This window comes from Nomascus leucogenys, chromosome 11 (assembly GCF_006542625.1).
Source record: "Nomascus leucogenys isolate Asia chromosome 11, Asia_NLE_v1, whole genome shotgun sequence".
NCBI classification, from domain to species: Eukaryota; Metazoa; Chordata; class Mammalia; order Primates; family Hylobatidae; genus Nomascus; species Nomascus leucogenys.
Genome location: NC_044391.1, coordinates 40273062 through 40289361, shown reverse-complemented (window position 1 = coordinate 40289361; position 16300 = coordinate 40273062). Strand labels below are relative to the sequence as shown.

The 16300-nt window shown below is 36.0% G+C and overlaps 1 protein-coding gene across 1 annotated transcript in view; it reads right to left on the bottom strand.

The window, feature by feature from the left end:
* Positions 1-16300, bottom strand: part of HDAC9 (histone deacetylase 9) — a 906822-nt gene that overhangs the window by 159026 nt on the left and 731496 nt on the right. Inside the window, exons 19-22 of the mRNA XM_030822201.1 lie at positions 9997-10052; positions 9665-9752; positions 3640-3759; positions 3229-3326 (exon numbers count right to left, since the gene is read on the bottom strand). Of these exons, the coding sequence (XP_030678061.1) occupies positions 3229-3326; positions 3640-3759; positions 9665-9752; positions 9997-10052 (362 nt within the window). The remainder of the gene's footprint in view (positions 1-3228; positions 3327-3639; positions 3760-9664; positions 9753-9996; positions 10053-16300) is intronic.

Genomic DNA, 16300 nt, shown 5'->3' with positions numbered 1-16300 from the left:
CCTGGCATGTAAGACCCCAATAAAAATAGTCATAATTATTTTATACAATGGTAACCTTGGAAATATATTTTAGTTGAACATAAAAGATCTTTGATACTGAATATTTTAAGAATTCCCATGAAGAATCTTAAGTATACCCTTCAATTATTTCAGAGATGAATGATAACTGCTTGGAAGAAATAACTAGTCATTTGAAACAATTTAGTTATTCTATTATATTTTTAAAATTCTATTTAAAGCTTATAGTAAACGTGAAATCTTTGGTTTGTCTATGATTTTCTTTTGCTATAGAAAAAGCACATAATAGAAACCATGAAGCCAATATATGTGACAAATTCTGGCTGGTAAAATAAGCAGCCCTCTTATATTCCACTTTAAATGTAGCTTCACAGGGAGAGAGATTTTCCTTCAAAAGATACTTATAAGAGTCCAGAAACAATTAAAAACTAAGAGAAAAGAAAAGGCACCATTTACTCTTTCCCCCACCTCCATTTCCTGCACCCACACACAGATGCCAGAAAGATCTTCTGGTTCAATACTAGGAAAGAAGAAGTGTAGTAAAGATAAGCTTAGAAAATAATACTACATTAAAAATTATTTGGTAGTCTAGCTGACTAAGCCCAAATTGACAAAGGAGTATATACATATATAGATGGGCTATCCTTTGCCTGCATAAGAGTTTACAAAATATGATTCATTTTCTTTCTACCAATCCCACCCTCATGTCCTTGAGTCAATACAGAAAGATCATTTCATGGCTCCATGCATTTCACAGTTCACTCTCTCTGCCCAGTCAGTATGAATAACCCCGACTCCAATTCTGTTTTTCCCCTTGAAAGTTCCCACTCATCTTTAGAAGCACAGGTTGAACAATACTTGATGAAACCTTTCCTGAAACCATTGAGGACAAGTTAATCACTTTATCTGCTCTGAGCGCTTCTGTTCTCTAGAATAATAAGCATGACTTATATTATGATCCCTGAAAGTAACAACAGCTCTGAATTCCAAGTGCTTACCACAGTGCCCAGCATATAATATGTGTTCAATGCCGGTTTTTGAAATGAATGACTTACCTGTTTGACCTAGCCGTAACAAATTCACAAGTACTTGTAGTCATAAATGATGAATAGCAGACAAGCCATAGTTCAAAAGTGGCAGGATTCTTATAAATTAAATCTGGTTCTTAAATAAATATGGACACTGAAAGCCAGAAATTTACATTTCTGCAGCCTAGCTAAATAATGCCACTTCTCTAATTAAACTCAAGTAATGGAGATACACTGGGAAGCTTAGAAAAGTTTGCTAATCTAAAGTGTCCACCTTCCAGGCAAAGAGAAGTTGCCATTCTTGAGAATAGTCAACTCCATTCAGGAGTACTTCATTCATTTACCATTTAAATCACAAAACAATACGTGCACTTAATATCTGCTTTTACATTATTTAATGAAATGGTTGTGTTCAAAGAGGTTCTTTAGAAAAAAATCTCATCCACCACTCACTTTGTGATGGGAAAACAAAGGCCCAAAATAGAAGTTGCCTTTCATTGCTGTGCATACCTGATTTATTTTTATATAAAGCTATAGTACCCTAAATTGAATTATAATAATTTTAAAAATCTATGAATTCTGCATCAAAGATAATGGATATGATTATATGAGATAGTAAGGTTGAGAATTTAATGTGCATTTAACGTGAATTTAATGTGTATCATGCAAGTTACCAGGTTAACTTGAGAGGCAGACAAATAAATTCATATGTGATATAATATTGAAGTCTATTATCCTGTTAAAGTTCCTACAAGATATTAATAATGTTTGTGAAATTTACAAATGTAATAGTATTTGTGATGTTGAAAAAGAGAATTCATAACATTAAAACCTCTATTTCTTAACATAATTTTTTATTTTGCTCCTAATTAAAGCAAAATATCTTCACAATCAACCCAAGTTTACAGTAGAAAAATTTATTCCAGCCATTTTTTCCTACAATATTGTGGATATCTTTGTGTATATTTTTTCCCAAAGTACACATTCCAGAATGTGGGTAGAATTTTCCTTTGTATCTTGAATGCCAAGCCAAATATATTTATTTTAAATGTATTTTTTAAATAGCTATTTTTCTATCATTTTTCCTGGACCTGCTTTCTCATGAGAAATGAACTTCAAATGAGACAACGAAGTATGCGTGACACACAGGACAACAGGAACCCACCAAAACTTCATTAATTAAAAAATTTCCCCATTATTTCCCTAAGTTTTAAATATAGGGTATCAACAGGATTTTCCTCATAGGAACTTATAAATGGCAAATTTCAAAACTATGAACACATGTAAGTTTTTTTAATGTGGTTGTTTTGCTTTCAAATAAATAAAAAATTCAAGAAATTATGCATTACCAATAGGCTAAAACCTCTTCCAAAAATCTTGCAAGGGAGGCTGCTCAGGTTTAATTAACTAGACTGATTGGCTTCTGAAAAAAGACTAATGTTTAAACTACAAACTAATATTTTCTTAATTCCAGAGAAGAAATGCTCATTTTTAAAATTCTCTCAAAGAGAAGCCTTTAATTTGTTTTTTCTTATTTATATTAATACTTAGTTATTCGCTTAGACAAAAGCAGAATGCTATGTGAATACATTGTATTTAATGTTACATTTTGTAGATTTTGTTCCAGAGAAACTGGAAGCAACCAATTAATTAGTCACTGTTTTCATGTGAAAGGAAAACTATACAAAAGTCATTTACCCTACCATCAAATGAGATTGCCTTGGCCAATGTCATCAAAATGAGTGAGCTCCCCAGAACTAGGAATGCTAAATGGTGCTATGTAAAAAAGGGATTCTGTAGTCCAATGAAGTTTGAGAAATGCTTGTTCAACAAAATTAAATAGGTAATGAAGGACTTCTCAGGGCAATGAATATGCTAATGTCTACTGTAAAAATCACATCATATGTTATAATAGGCAGAATTTTCCAGACAGAACTATTTAATAATAAAATATTTTTTTCTCCTGATTTGGGAGGGAAGGGGGAAAATGGGCCATTGGCCAATATACCTGTATAATTAAAACCAGGTCTTGATATATCTTTTCTTCTTATACATATTCCTATGTGGCTTTGAGCGATAATTTACCTTAATTAGACATTTACATTTCTCTTTCATATTTGGTGTTATTTCAATGGACACTTATTTTCCAATTTGCCACTTTCAGAGAGAAAGAAGTACCAACCTGAATGCTTCAAGGTACTCAACATCTCCCATGGGAGGATCAAGGCCACCTGTCCAGGCAATATTTATATTGTAGCCTTCTCCAAGGCCTGTTCCAACCTGGGAAGAGAAAGACACACCACGGTGGGCAGAGAAGAGGGCAAATGGAAGAAAGCAAGAAGAGAAGAAAACAAGCACATGGGAGCTCTTGAAATAAACATCAAACAACACATCAAATCAGCCCAACCTTCCCTGACAAACAATGCTCTGGGTTATGCACTTGTTCTGCACTGGTTCTTGGTCCCATGGGACAATTCAGTAATCTCGTGTAATTTAAAACACCAGCAAAGGACAAGAAAATTAGGGGTAATCATGCAATGCAATTACGTGAAAGATACAAATAAAAGTGGGGCTCTAAAGAAATAAACCGAACCTCATTTGGGGCTCCACTGCCAGGGAAAAAGTTCCCTTCATCATAGCGATGGAGTGAAATGTACAGGATGCTGGGGTCAGCATAAAAGGCCTGCTGGGTACCGTTTCCATGGTGAACATCCTACAGGGAAATGAAAACAGACGACAAATACAGTCATGTCTAACTTTGTGTGGAGACAACCTTTCTGATTTCTAGTTCCCTGTCTTTTTACCACTTTCTTTCTCATTTTCTGTCTTCTCACTATGTTCCTCTTTTCTTTCTCCCATTCAGCCTGCTTCCACACCACCCCCTTTACTTCCTGAACTTTCAGGCAAATTACCCTTTAATGCACTCATTTTTTAAACTGGCTTCTAAAAATCAGGAAACCACAGCGAGCATGCCCTGGAGACTCCAGATGAGCAGTCATTGAGAAAGCCCAGTCCTTTGGTACAATTAGATATTTATACACCGGCTCTTTGTACTCTTTGCTTCAGTGATGGAATCTTGCATCCTGTTTTATGGAGGAATTTTATGACTTATTAACTGCCAACAGTTCATAACCCCTCAGGCTTAATTAACTAGCCTCATTGGCCTCTGAAAAAAGACTAATGTTTAAACTAAACTACAAACTAGTATTTTGCAGAAGGATCTATGGCTTACAGAGCATTTTCGCAATTCTTGACAGAACACTAAACATACGTGTATGCATTGATTTGCCAAGTCCCACCATTAAGGTCAAAGGCTTTGCAACCAGCTGAATAAATTGGCTTTCTTGAGGCGTTCAGTTCAGTTAGCAATCCCTCCGCAGTTAGAATCACTTCAAAAGAGAAGCCAGATGCAAAAAAACTTCATACTTCATTTTGATAAAACGGTAACACAAGAATCGAAGACACAGGAGCATGAGCTCATTAGCTCTTAAATCATTTAGGCCAAAGCAGAAAGATGGCATGGGGTTTTATGCAATCTCGTGCAATCTGCCTAATTTTAATATCATATGATAGCTTTCTTTACAGCCTCCTTCCTGCTCTTTTTTCCTTTCCCTACACCAGTCCTCTTTCCCACTCAAAAAAAAAAAAAAAAAAATAGCCTGATATAAAACTTGACAGTTCTTTTTTCTCGCTGTTTTATGATACAGACACATGCCAGAATTGATATAAGAAATGAAAAATAGAACTAATAGCATTATTTTAAATGTCTTCACTGAAAGACCTCAAATGTAAAAAAAAAAAAATACTCAATTAATATGCTTCGTAATACCTTCTACCCAAAAAAAAAAAAGAGCCACTCCAAAAGTGGATAATTTATGTATTTGTATTCAATAGAATATTACTGCTATACTTTAAACATACATAGTTTCTGGTTCTGTTATTTAAAAGTTTTAAAAACTTGTAACTAAATACTTACTTTATATTAGCAAGATATAGAATCACACTATTTTCAACAATGATTTCTACAATTTTTAAGTCAGGCACTATATAAATATCTGGTATGGATTATTAGGTAAACTGAGGCTCAGAGAGTTTCAGTTACTAAGACTATACAGGAAATAAGTTGCAAGACTGGGTCTTGAATCTACTTCCTATTCCAAAGGCCAAACTCTTAACAATTACACAGTTAAACTTACGTTCATAATCTGTTTGATCCTCTTGGCAAACCTGTGAGGTGGGTTGTCAGTCATTATTGCTCCATAGGAGATTTATATGACCTGTCTTCATGCCAATCTCCAGCCCAGTACTCCTTCACTAGACACTATCATACCCTCCTTTTGGTGAATTCTGAAAACCTGCATTGATCTTGCCATCCATGGCGCAGACATACAATAATCCTTTCCCCTTTTTGAATGGTACACATATCCAAAATTAAGAAATCATAATGTTGGGGCAGATACACATCATCCCAGAAAGTTGTTTCAGCTAAAGACATACATCATCAGAAAAAAAAAAAACTTAGTCAAATTATATCAATTCCTGGATTTCTGAATCTCCCAAGGAAAGGAAGGAGGAGACAAAAAAACCATTTCCCTGTATGTAAACAAGGGTGAAAAAATTAAAGCCACAATGTCTTTTGTGTTTGTTACTGGATATCTAGAAAATGGACAAATAAAATATTTTGAAAAACAACATTAAGGGGATATTTGTATTTCCCCTCTACAATAGTAATTTTAGTCAGTCCTAAGACACATTTGGTCTGAGCATAAATGCATCCACAATTTGAACAGCAGAAAAATATTGCTTTGATTACTTTTGTTTCTCTGGGGACATTGTAAATATTTACTTAAAACAATCAACTATAAAATGATATGTTCTCTCAGATATAAAATTATTCGTTCTTGAAAAATCTATTGGGTACTTACTAGTGCATAAATTTCTGGGTAAGAAATAAAATCCTGTTCACAGCATAATAAGATTTTCAACAGACATTATTATTAAAATACATAAATCCATTCTAATACGGGCAATTCTTGATTCTCTATTCATATTCACCAAATATTTAGTGATAAAGGTTAAATTCAATTATATCTTTTGTTTGGGGGAACAACTTACAGTATAGCCTTAAGAATATCATTTTTTTAAGGCTGGGCATGGTGACTCATGCCTGTAATACCAGCACTTTGGGAGGCCGAGATGGGCGGATCACCTGAGGTTGGGAGTTCAAGACCAGCCTGACCAACATGGAGAAACCCCATCTCTAGTAAAAATACAAAAATTAGCCAGGTGTTGTGGCGCATGCCTGTAATCCCAGCTACTCGGGAGGCTGAGGCAGGAGAATCGCTTGAACCTGGGAGGTGGAGGTTGCGGTGAGCCGAGATCGTGCCATTGCACTCCAGCCTGGGCAACAAGAGCGAAACTCCGTCTCAAGAAAAAAAAAAAAGAATATCATTTTTTTTGTTTGTTTTCCTTTCTGTAAAATATTCATACAAAGTACTGATTGGTCAGGTATGATCTAAAGCTTGTTTCTGCATGGCAACACATATATAATAAACTAAGATAAGAAAATTATTGGTGATTGTGAGAAATTACTATAGAAATGAAATAAAATGAAACATTAAAACTCCCAAAATAGACCTTGTATCTAAGATACGTGGGGAAATGCTGAAAAATCATTTAAATATTTTACTGGTTAAAAAGCATACTGCAAATATTGATGCTGTACAAGGATTTAGAACCTGTATATTTTCACTATTATGTTAAAATAACTTTGAGTAACCTTGAATAAATCATATATTCTACCAGCTAATGTTATCACTCCTAGTTACTTAGTATAGGGACTTGTAATAAAGATCTAAATGTACTTGATCAACAATGCAATTTCCCCAAATCTAAGGACATTTGAATTAACTTTCCTTTTACAAAGACAGCTTAAAAAGTACTATTGTCAAACTAAAAGTCACATTACCTAAAAGCTACCTGAGTCATACAGTCTTACTTGTAGGACAAGTTAATCCCCTGAACACAATGGTCAGTCTCTTGCAAGTTGAAAAGCAAGTACACCTGCTCCCTCTCCACACCAGTCTGAATATGTTTGGGATCTGCCTCAGAAAGGAACATGCAATAAATGAGCTCCACAGATCAACTAGAATCATTCTTGCCTAAAATACTCAACGCTGCTGAATTTGGCTGTGACCCAAAGTAGTAGGTGAATTAGAACTCTAGCTCTGTATTTACTAAGCATATAAAAATGCTGAAACTGCTGGACAAAGGAGTACCTTTGCCATCTATTGGCGCTGTAATTTGTGGAGTTAGTTCACACCTCCTAGCTAACATTAATCACTTTGGATTTGCAGGAATAACTTTTTTGTTGTTCTTTTTTTGGCTATTGAAAAGCCATCTATTGGCTTTTTCATTGCTAACTTGCAGAATAGACCTGTCAGCCAGGGAGAACGGATGTCTCAAGGCCACGTGGCACTTTAAAACTTCCTTCTCAGCAGCTGTAAGAAACAGGAATTTCCTCAAAGAAGCCCTGCAGCTGCAGAATTTGGAAGACTTGAAAGTAAGAATATGTGGGCTGGTGGTGATCTCAGAGGCAACCCTCTGGACAGAACTCCATATATTTAGAGAATTTGAAACAAAAACTTCTCGTCTACTACAGCCTGTTGGGAAATCAGTATCCTTTCTGATTGGATAATGGAGCAAATACATAATCAAAGGCCAGGAAGCTTACAGGAAACTCCTTGGAGCTACCAAGTAACTTATTTTATAAATCGTATCAGATTTTTCCAGCAGTCTTTTATTCCTATACTGTATTACTGTACAAAAACAAAACTTTACATATACATCCTCTGAAGTACAAAGTATCCATTTATCACAAGGGAGGCATTTTAGCTTTCAAGTCTCTTGTACAATTCACTACTTTTGAGTCTAGATATCACAAATGTGTTTTCAAAGGGGACTCCTAACAGTTTTTGACTATCCTCCTAGAACCTAAAAAGGTAGCGAGGAGATTCTTTAGAAAGTAAACACTAAAAGATCCTCAAGGATAGGACAAATAGTTGACCAATCACCTTCTTACATAATTTTGACAAATTTAGAAAGCCTAAAATATTCTTTCCCTATAATCTTTGCTCTTTATCTGCTTTTCTTAAGTTTCTGGCTTATCTTCCTGGCATAGAACTTACAGAAAGAGTAGCATACTATTTTTAAAGTTTTAATGTCTTACAAATTATGCAGAACAGCAGTTATTAATTACTTTAGCTGTCATTTTGCATATAAATGAGAAAATGGGTACTGATGTCTTGATTTTTATAAAATTGTAACGTCTTGCTGCTGCAGTATATCTAGGCCTTCAACACATTTCTTTAATGGTGAACTATGACTGACATTGAGACTCAGGCGTGTTTGGAAAATACATGGATAGTTAGGTTTCAATATTCTTCTCTCCAAAGTGCTTGCAGGAATGCTTCAATATAGTATGTGAAAAATACCCATTCCAACGAAGCACAACAAATGGGTATCGTTCTTCCATTTCTTTTATCTTCGTTTTAACTTAACTAAGCATTTCTTCACATGGCTTTGTTTGTGCTCTCTCAACCCTTTGGTGTGCCTGCTTAACTGAATTTGAAGGCTGGAGGGTGAGGCCGTGACTTCCAATAAGATTTAATTATGAGTGCAGATATGAACAAGATTTAGACTATTAAGGCTTGCACTTCAAAAAAAACCTTTAGCATATTTTGCCTTTAAATCTTTTATCACCTGCAAAAATTAATTAAGTGCAGATGTACCAGGTTCGGTTTGGATGCCAGGGTTCATTTCCTGTCTATGCTTTGTCAGACAACCTATTACACCTCCTCGAGAACTGGAGGCAAACCGAAAACGGGGCTCATAAATCACCATTCACTTCTCTTTCGCCCTTTCCTGGGTTGGTCCTTTTTGTATGGGGCAGATCTCCAGCTCATTATTCATGAATATACTGTGGACAATATGCCAAGTGTCATCTGCTTTTAAACAAACCATTTGTTAAACAAATTATAACTTTATTGTGTAAGAATGCATCATGTTAAAACACAAGACTAGTCTAATGCCTCTAACTTTTAATCACTCAGGGTTCCTGCAGAGAATCATCCCAAACTGGCATCTGAGATTGGAGATCATTTCAGTAAGAGTGACATGCCGACTTGTTTTAATAATACCACTGTTGCACAACAAGCAACGTGATTGCTAACCAGGGGAAGTGGCCAATTGGTTACCAAAGCAACAGCATTCTTTCCAGCACATCTGACTATTGAGTCTATATTCTGTAGGGAAAAGTAAATTCAGGTTCTGTTGGGTTATTTTAACTGTGGAAGTATCAATTCATTTAAGGATCATAAAAGTTGCCCTGATCTGCGCCTTCTTCTCATTAAATTGCAGTTAACACCATGAAAGTGAAACGTGAATGTTTATGGTTTCAGAACTGCAATCCTGAGTTTAATGAGTTTCCACATTCAAAGGAAAACACACCCTTCAGTTGTTTGCAAGTGCTAAAAGCAAGACAACCTAACAGAGAAATACAAATCCACTCCCTTTTATCTAGAATCACTGAAAATGCAGCTCTGGCCAGGAATACATACCAGATCTACAATCAATATCTTGCTTATATTTAGTTGGTCTCTCAAGTATTTGGCGGTAATTGCAACTGAATTAAAAAAGCAGAACCCCCTGCGGAATAGAGAAGAACAGAGAAATAAGAAAGCAAATCATCCAGGAAAACCATTATAAATAATGTTCAGAGCATTTTTTTAAATGCTATATGATCTCTGAAGCCATAAATCTGCTTCTGGGAGTACCTCGCAAGATTTTTCAGTCCATCTGCTAACAATTAGAGGCTTCAGAAACATGCACGGGGCAGGTGACCGCCAGGAACCGTGGTGCTTGGAGATGGGCAACAGTCCCTGGTACTTACATGGCTGTGGATTCTTCAGCGTGATGGCCAGGGGGCCTCACAACAGCAAATCCATTCTGTGAAAACAAGACAGGTTTTCAACGGTCAGATATAATGGAGAGAGTAGGAGAGGGATTGCTTGGCTCTCCAGGCACAACAGTGCCTCAGGCACACACACACAAAACTGAAGTCTCATATGCTTCCAAGATTGTTTTTGTTCCCCCATCGCCAGCCATAGAATGAAGAGAAACAACACATATGATCACATTTTCTCAGATCATGTCCCAAAAGAAGGCTCCAAGTCAGGGGAAGGGCAGGATTTGGGGAGGTGCACCTAGCTGGCAAACATGCATGTCAGCTGTTAAACTAGCATGATTCATTATCAAGAAGAACTTCTTATTTTATGACATCAGCATCCTACAGAGGGAGAAGAAATTCACTCTTGGTGCAGGTTTGGGTCAAAGTTTGGAAAGACCAGAGAAGATCCGAAGTGAAAATTCTTTAACTGGATCTCCTTGATGGTTATTTACACTCCAATGTCAGTAAAATGATAAATTTACACTCACACACTCACATAGACACAAAAGAAATCCCAGAAAGGTGAAAAAGAGAACAATGGAAAGCCCATATTTCTTCCAGTCTATAAATTTAGCTTGGATGACCGCCAAGACTTGCAACTTTATTGGATTCCTTAAGTCAATTTCTAGCCCGCGTTCTGGAATTTTATAAAGAATTCCAGGGCTGAGAAGCAAGCAGATCCATCCATGATCAAGAAATGCCTTAACCTCCAGATTAGTTGGAACGCATCACGGAAAGCTGAAGTAACTCCGGCATGAAGGCAGGGAACTATAAATCCTTGCAAAGCCAGCATGCTCAGAAAAGTTGGGTTGTTTGACGTGAAGTAATCATTTATCACATGGTTCACACCACCTTTCATTTAACTATGGTTCAAGTAACATGCTCAAAAGAGCATGTTAATGCTGTTTTATACACAATCCTAAAACTTTTGAAATAATTTCAACATACCCCAAGGACTTTTTTTTCAAAACTTTTACTGCATATATAAAAATATTGAGAAAACTAATCTATTCGCTAGGTCTTTAAACGCACACACATTTTTCCAGAATGTTATGGTCATTAACACACAATGAGTTAATTTGCTATGTATTTTGTTGAATATATATAATAATACACTAAGAAGCAAATTAGAATCATATAACATAATATCAATTAGAAATCTAGTAATGGTGATAAACACATTCTCTGTTCTTATTCTTAAGACACTATCTCTCTGATGGTAATATATTAATATGAAAGAAACTATCAATGAACAACACAAGATAATAGAGACTGAAATATTAAGATGGTAGATTGACACTATAGAGTGCCACAGGACTTCTGAGAACAGAGAATTTAGTATAGATTATGACAGATGCACATAGTTCACTGGGAAACCAATAGTTAGGATGAAAATAACAATTATATACTACAAGAATATAATTAGCATGTAAAGAACTTTCATGTAGATCAACCACACTAAAAATTTTGTGATTCAACTAAAAATATGTTTAATGGGTTAAAGGTATGACATAACAACACAAAGAAGAAAACACCCAGTAACCAGTAGCTATTAAAAAATTCAACTTAATTAGTAATTAAATGAACACAGCTTAGAACCCAAAGAGAAGCCATTTTTCTACTCTGGAAATTAAATTTTTAGAAAATGTTCTATGCTGACAATGGAGTGGGTACGCTAAATGCTCACATGCTGCTTGTAGAAGGATAACTCATTAGAGCCTTTCTAGAAAATAATTCACCTCTATATATCCAGAGCCTTAAAAAAAATACGTATCTTCTGATTTAGTCATCTAGTTAAAAAATTTCTGCCTTAAGGGTGCCATTAACTATGTACACAAGCAATTATGTAAAAGATAGTGTCTTATTTATAACAGGGAAAACTAAATTACTTTAGTGAGCTAACAGTAGGAAATTGGTTAATGACTTATGGTACATTTATAACATGGACTATTAGATAGTCTTTAACATTTTGTTATAAATATTTAGTGGAACCGAAAAGACTTTATAATTTTTGAAGTGTTAGTATTAATAATATACATAGTATAATATATATGAAGGAAGGTTTAATATGGGTTATTTTATTTTTAATTTACAATTTCATATATATATAGTTTTTTTTTTTTTTTTTTTGAGACGAGGTCTCGCTATGCTGCCCTGACTTGTCTTGAACTCCTGGGCTCAAGCATTCCACCCACCTTGGAGTCCCAAAGTGCTGGGATTACAGGTGTGCACCACTGCACCCGGCTAAATTTCACATATTTTTCAAATAGTTTTACAACAAAAATGAATTATCTAACAGGGAAAAAATACATATAACAGATAATATTGAGAGATAGGTGTTAATGGGTCTTACCAGAAAAGTTGTGTTTACAAAGGAAGAAAAAAAAATTTAAGGCATCCTAGGCAGGGGTTAAAGCATGAAAACAAAGAAGAAAGGATTTTAGAAAGCATTATGGAAGAAAGTCAATCTGACTCTAGAGTTCTTGTTAAGAAACAAAATGGAAATGAAATCTCATAGGTAATTAACTGGATCATAAAGAAAACAAAAACAAAAACAAACAAACAAAAAAAACAGACTTGAATTCTGTCTTCCTCCTTTCACTTACAGCCAAATTCCTTGAACGAAGTATCTGCTTTTCACTTTATAATCCTTTGTGGGAACCTCCATCATTGTGCTAAACTATTTCTGAAACTGCTTAATCTTAGGTTGAAAATGATCTTCTTCTCGCCAAAATCAACAAACTTTTTCTCAGTCATCATGATCCACCCAAACCTTCCATTGTGCTCTCAGGAATATCAAACTCCTCTACATTTTCCATGTATTTTTTGAGTGCCCCACTTTCCTTAGCTGAAACCTCAAAAGGCTGCTCATTCCTTACCCTTTGCTGATGACTTTTCTTCTGATTTCACTAGATAATAGCAGCAATTCAAATACAATGTCTACATTCTTCCACCAGAAATTCTACCCACCTACTCCACCATCCCTGATCCTATGTGAGAACAGTTAATTGGCATGTGCATTTAATCTTAGTCCCTCTCACCTATTCAAGGACATCTCACTCACAGCTTTCCTCTCTCCCTCTCTGATAGCCTGTGTTTTCTTTTATTGGGTTATTTCCATCAGAATAAAAAACATATTAAGTCTTAATAAAAACAAAACAAAATGACAAAAGTATTATATCATAGTTACAGCAGAATATACAATACATAAATAACAAAATACAAATACTATGATACATAATAAAATCTAATATTTTATTGCCCATTTAATCCTAACAACTTGTGTTAGGCAGATAATATCATTATCCCCATTTCACAAATGAAGAAATTGAGGCACAGAAAGATGAAAGAACTTGCCTAAGGTTCATATCTAGCAAGTGACAGTGCTGGGATCATATTCCAGGCAATCAGGCACATAAGAACAGTCATTTAAGACTAGTCAATTGCCTGATTTGGTCTCTGTTCACCTATGACATAAAAAAGAAATATGTGGCCAGGTGCGGTGGCTCACGCCTGTAATCCCAGCACTTTGGGAGGCCAAGGCAGGTGGATCACCTGAGGTCAAGAGTTCAAGACAGCTTGGCCAATGTGGTGAAACCTCATCTCTACTAAAAATACAAAAATGAGCCAGGTACGCTGGCGGGCGCCTGTAATCCCAACTACTCGGGAGTCTGAGGCAGGAGAATCGCTTGAACCCGGGAGGCGGAGGATGCAGTGAGCCGTGATTGCCCCAATGCACCCCAGCCTGGGCAACAAGAGTGAGACTCCATCTCAAAAAAAAAAAAAAAAAAAAAAAAACCACACAACAACAGCAACAACAACAAAACAAACAAACAAACAAACAAAAAGCAAACCCTTGGACTCTCTGAAGTGTAAGGTGTCTTTTTGTATGTTAATGAGATGGCTGGGGGCTGGGAGCTCCTAGATAGCCTCAGGATGGTGGCTGGTTTCCAGAGGAACCAACAACATGATTAGAAGATTGAAATATTTACCCCCACACCCTAACCTCTGGGGAGGAGAGGGGCTGGAGGTAAAGTTGATTATCAAGGGCCAATAATTTGATCAATCTTGCCCATGTGATGGAACCTCCACAAAGAATAAAAAGATAAGGTTCAGAGAGTTTCCAGGCTGGTGAACATGAGGAGAAACTGCAGGGGTGGCACACTTGGAGAGGCAATGGAAGCTTTGTGCCCCTCCTCCATACCTCTTCCCATGCATCTCTTCCATCTGGCTGTTCCTGAGTTGTGTCTTTCATAGTAAAACCGTAGTCTAGTAGGTAAACTGATTTCCTGTTCTAGTAGGTAAACTGATTTCCTGAGTTCTGGACATGCAACTGGCATCTGAAGTGGGGACAGTCTTGTGGGACTGAGCCCTTAACTTGTGAGATCTGATTCTATCTACAGGTAGAGAGTGTCAGAATTAAGTTAAACTGTAGGACACCCAGTCAGTGTCTGCAGATAATTGAAGAATTGCTGGCTGCAGGAAAAAAACACATACATACTGTGTCTGAAGTGTTCTATGTTAATTGAATATACAGAATAACAGTTGATTTTCCTTTTACCACTGCATCAGTTTTATTTTGTACCACCACCCATCTTGCTTTCTCCACCCCAGTCACACTGGCCTTTTGGATCCTTCAGCCACAGGGCTCTGCCTATGCTCCCAGTTCTATGTGGGATGTCTTCCACTTACCCACTCCCTCCCTTTGCCTGGATAAATGCCTCCTTATCCACACACTTCAGCTCCAACATCATTTCACCAGAGAAACCATTCCTAAGCCTCTATCAGTCACCATCAAGTTCCTCTGTGTTCTGGTTTAAATGTGTTCCCTCCAAAATTCACGTGTTGAAACTTAAGGGTCAATATGATATTATTAAATGGTAGGGCCTTTAAGCAGTGATGAGGCCATGAGAGCATTTCCTATCATAAATCGGATAAGGCCATTATAAAATAGGCTTCATGCAGCCTTTGGTGGGCTTGCTCTTTCGCCTTCTACCCCATAAGGACACAGTGTCCCTCCCCTCAGGTGGCTGCAGCAACAAGGTGCCATTTTGGAAGCAGAGAAAGACCTCACAAGACAACTAAATCTGCTGGCACCTTGATCTTGGACTTGATCCCAGCCTCCAGAACTGTGAGTAAATACATTTCTGTTTGTTATACATTACTGCATCTGTGGTATTTTGTTACAGCAGTACAAATGGACTAAGACACTCTATAATATGCTCTTAGAGATCTCCCAACCCCGATTTCTGAGAACTCATCTCTATTTGTAATGATATACCTCTTCGTGTGATTATTTAATACATTTGTTGTTATTATGTTTATTATACGATTAATGTCCTCCTCCCCACTCCCTAAAGTATCTACTTTTTGCTCACCATTTTATCTGCTAGATTTACATAGTATCTGACATATAGTGGCCAGTAAAGAATGATAAAATAGATTTATGAATAGCTACTACCCTGGCTTTTTTCCTCTCCCTCTGGCAATTCCTCTACTCTGGCCTTTGCTAGAAAATTTTCCTTCTCTCAAGGGCCCCCGATTTTGCACCCCAGGTTTTGGGAGAAGGTTGCTGTTTAGACTTGGGAGCACCTTCTTTCTTAAAACACGTAAAATATTTTGTGCTTTATAATGAATAGAATCATTGATTTGACTAAACTGTGAAAATGTTTTAAAATAAGATTACTATTCTTACAGTATCTGCTTTTCACACTGAATTCTGAGTCTCCTAACAGGGAATTTGTGTAGTATTTTTCTGACATAAAGATGTGTTGTATATTATACTAGAACCAAGTTTCTCCTTGGCTCAAGAACATGTCTCTCTTCAATGAGTATTTCTCAACAAGTTTTTTAAATAATTAATTTACTGTTTTTCAAAGAACTTGAAAATCTACTAGTCTCACAAAATATAACTATCAGAAAACATATGCAAGAAATAATTCAGTGACTTAATTTCTTATTTTCTTATTTAATGGTAATAAAAATAGAAAATTTTTTCATTTTATGAAAACAAATCTGTTTCTCAAACTTTGAAGTGAATATGATATTCATATTTAACCTTTTTAAACTTATGAGCATCTTAGATTGTTGTAGTAAAACCCACAAATGCCATATTATGCAATACAATTTAGATTTTTTTCTACTTAATAATATGGAAAAACTCTTTGCTTTATATTTTATTTTAAGTTACAAAGACCAAGCAGTTAATCTAAGCAATATATCCTATAGTACTTTTCTGTGGATTTCA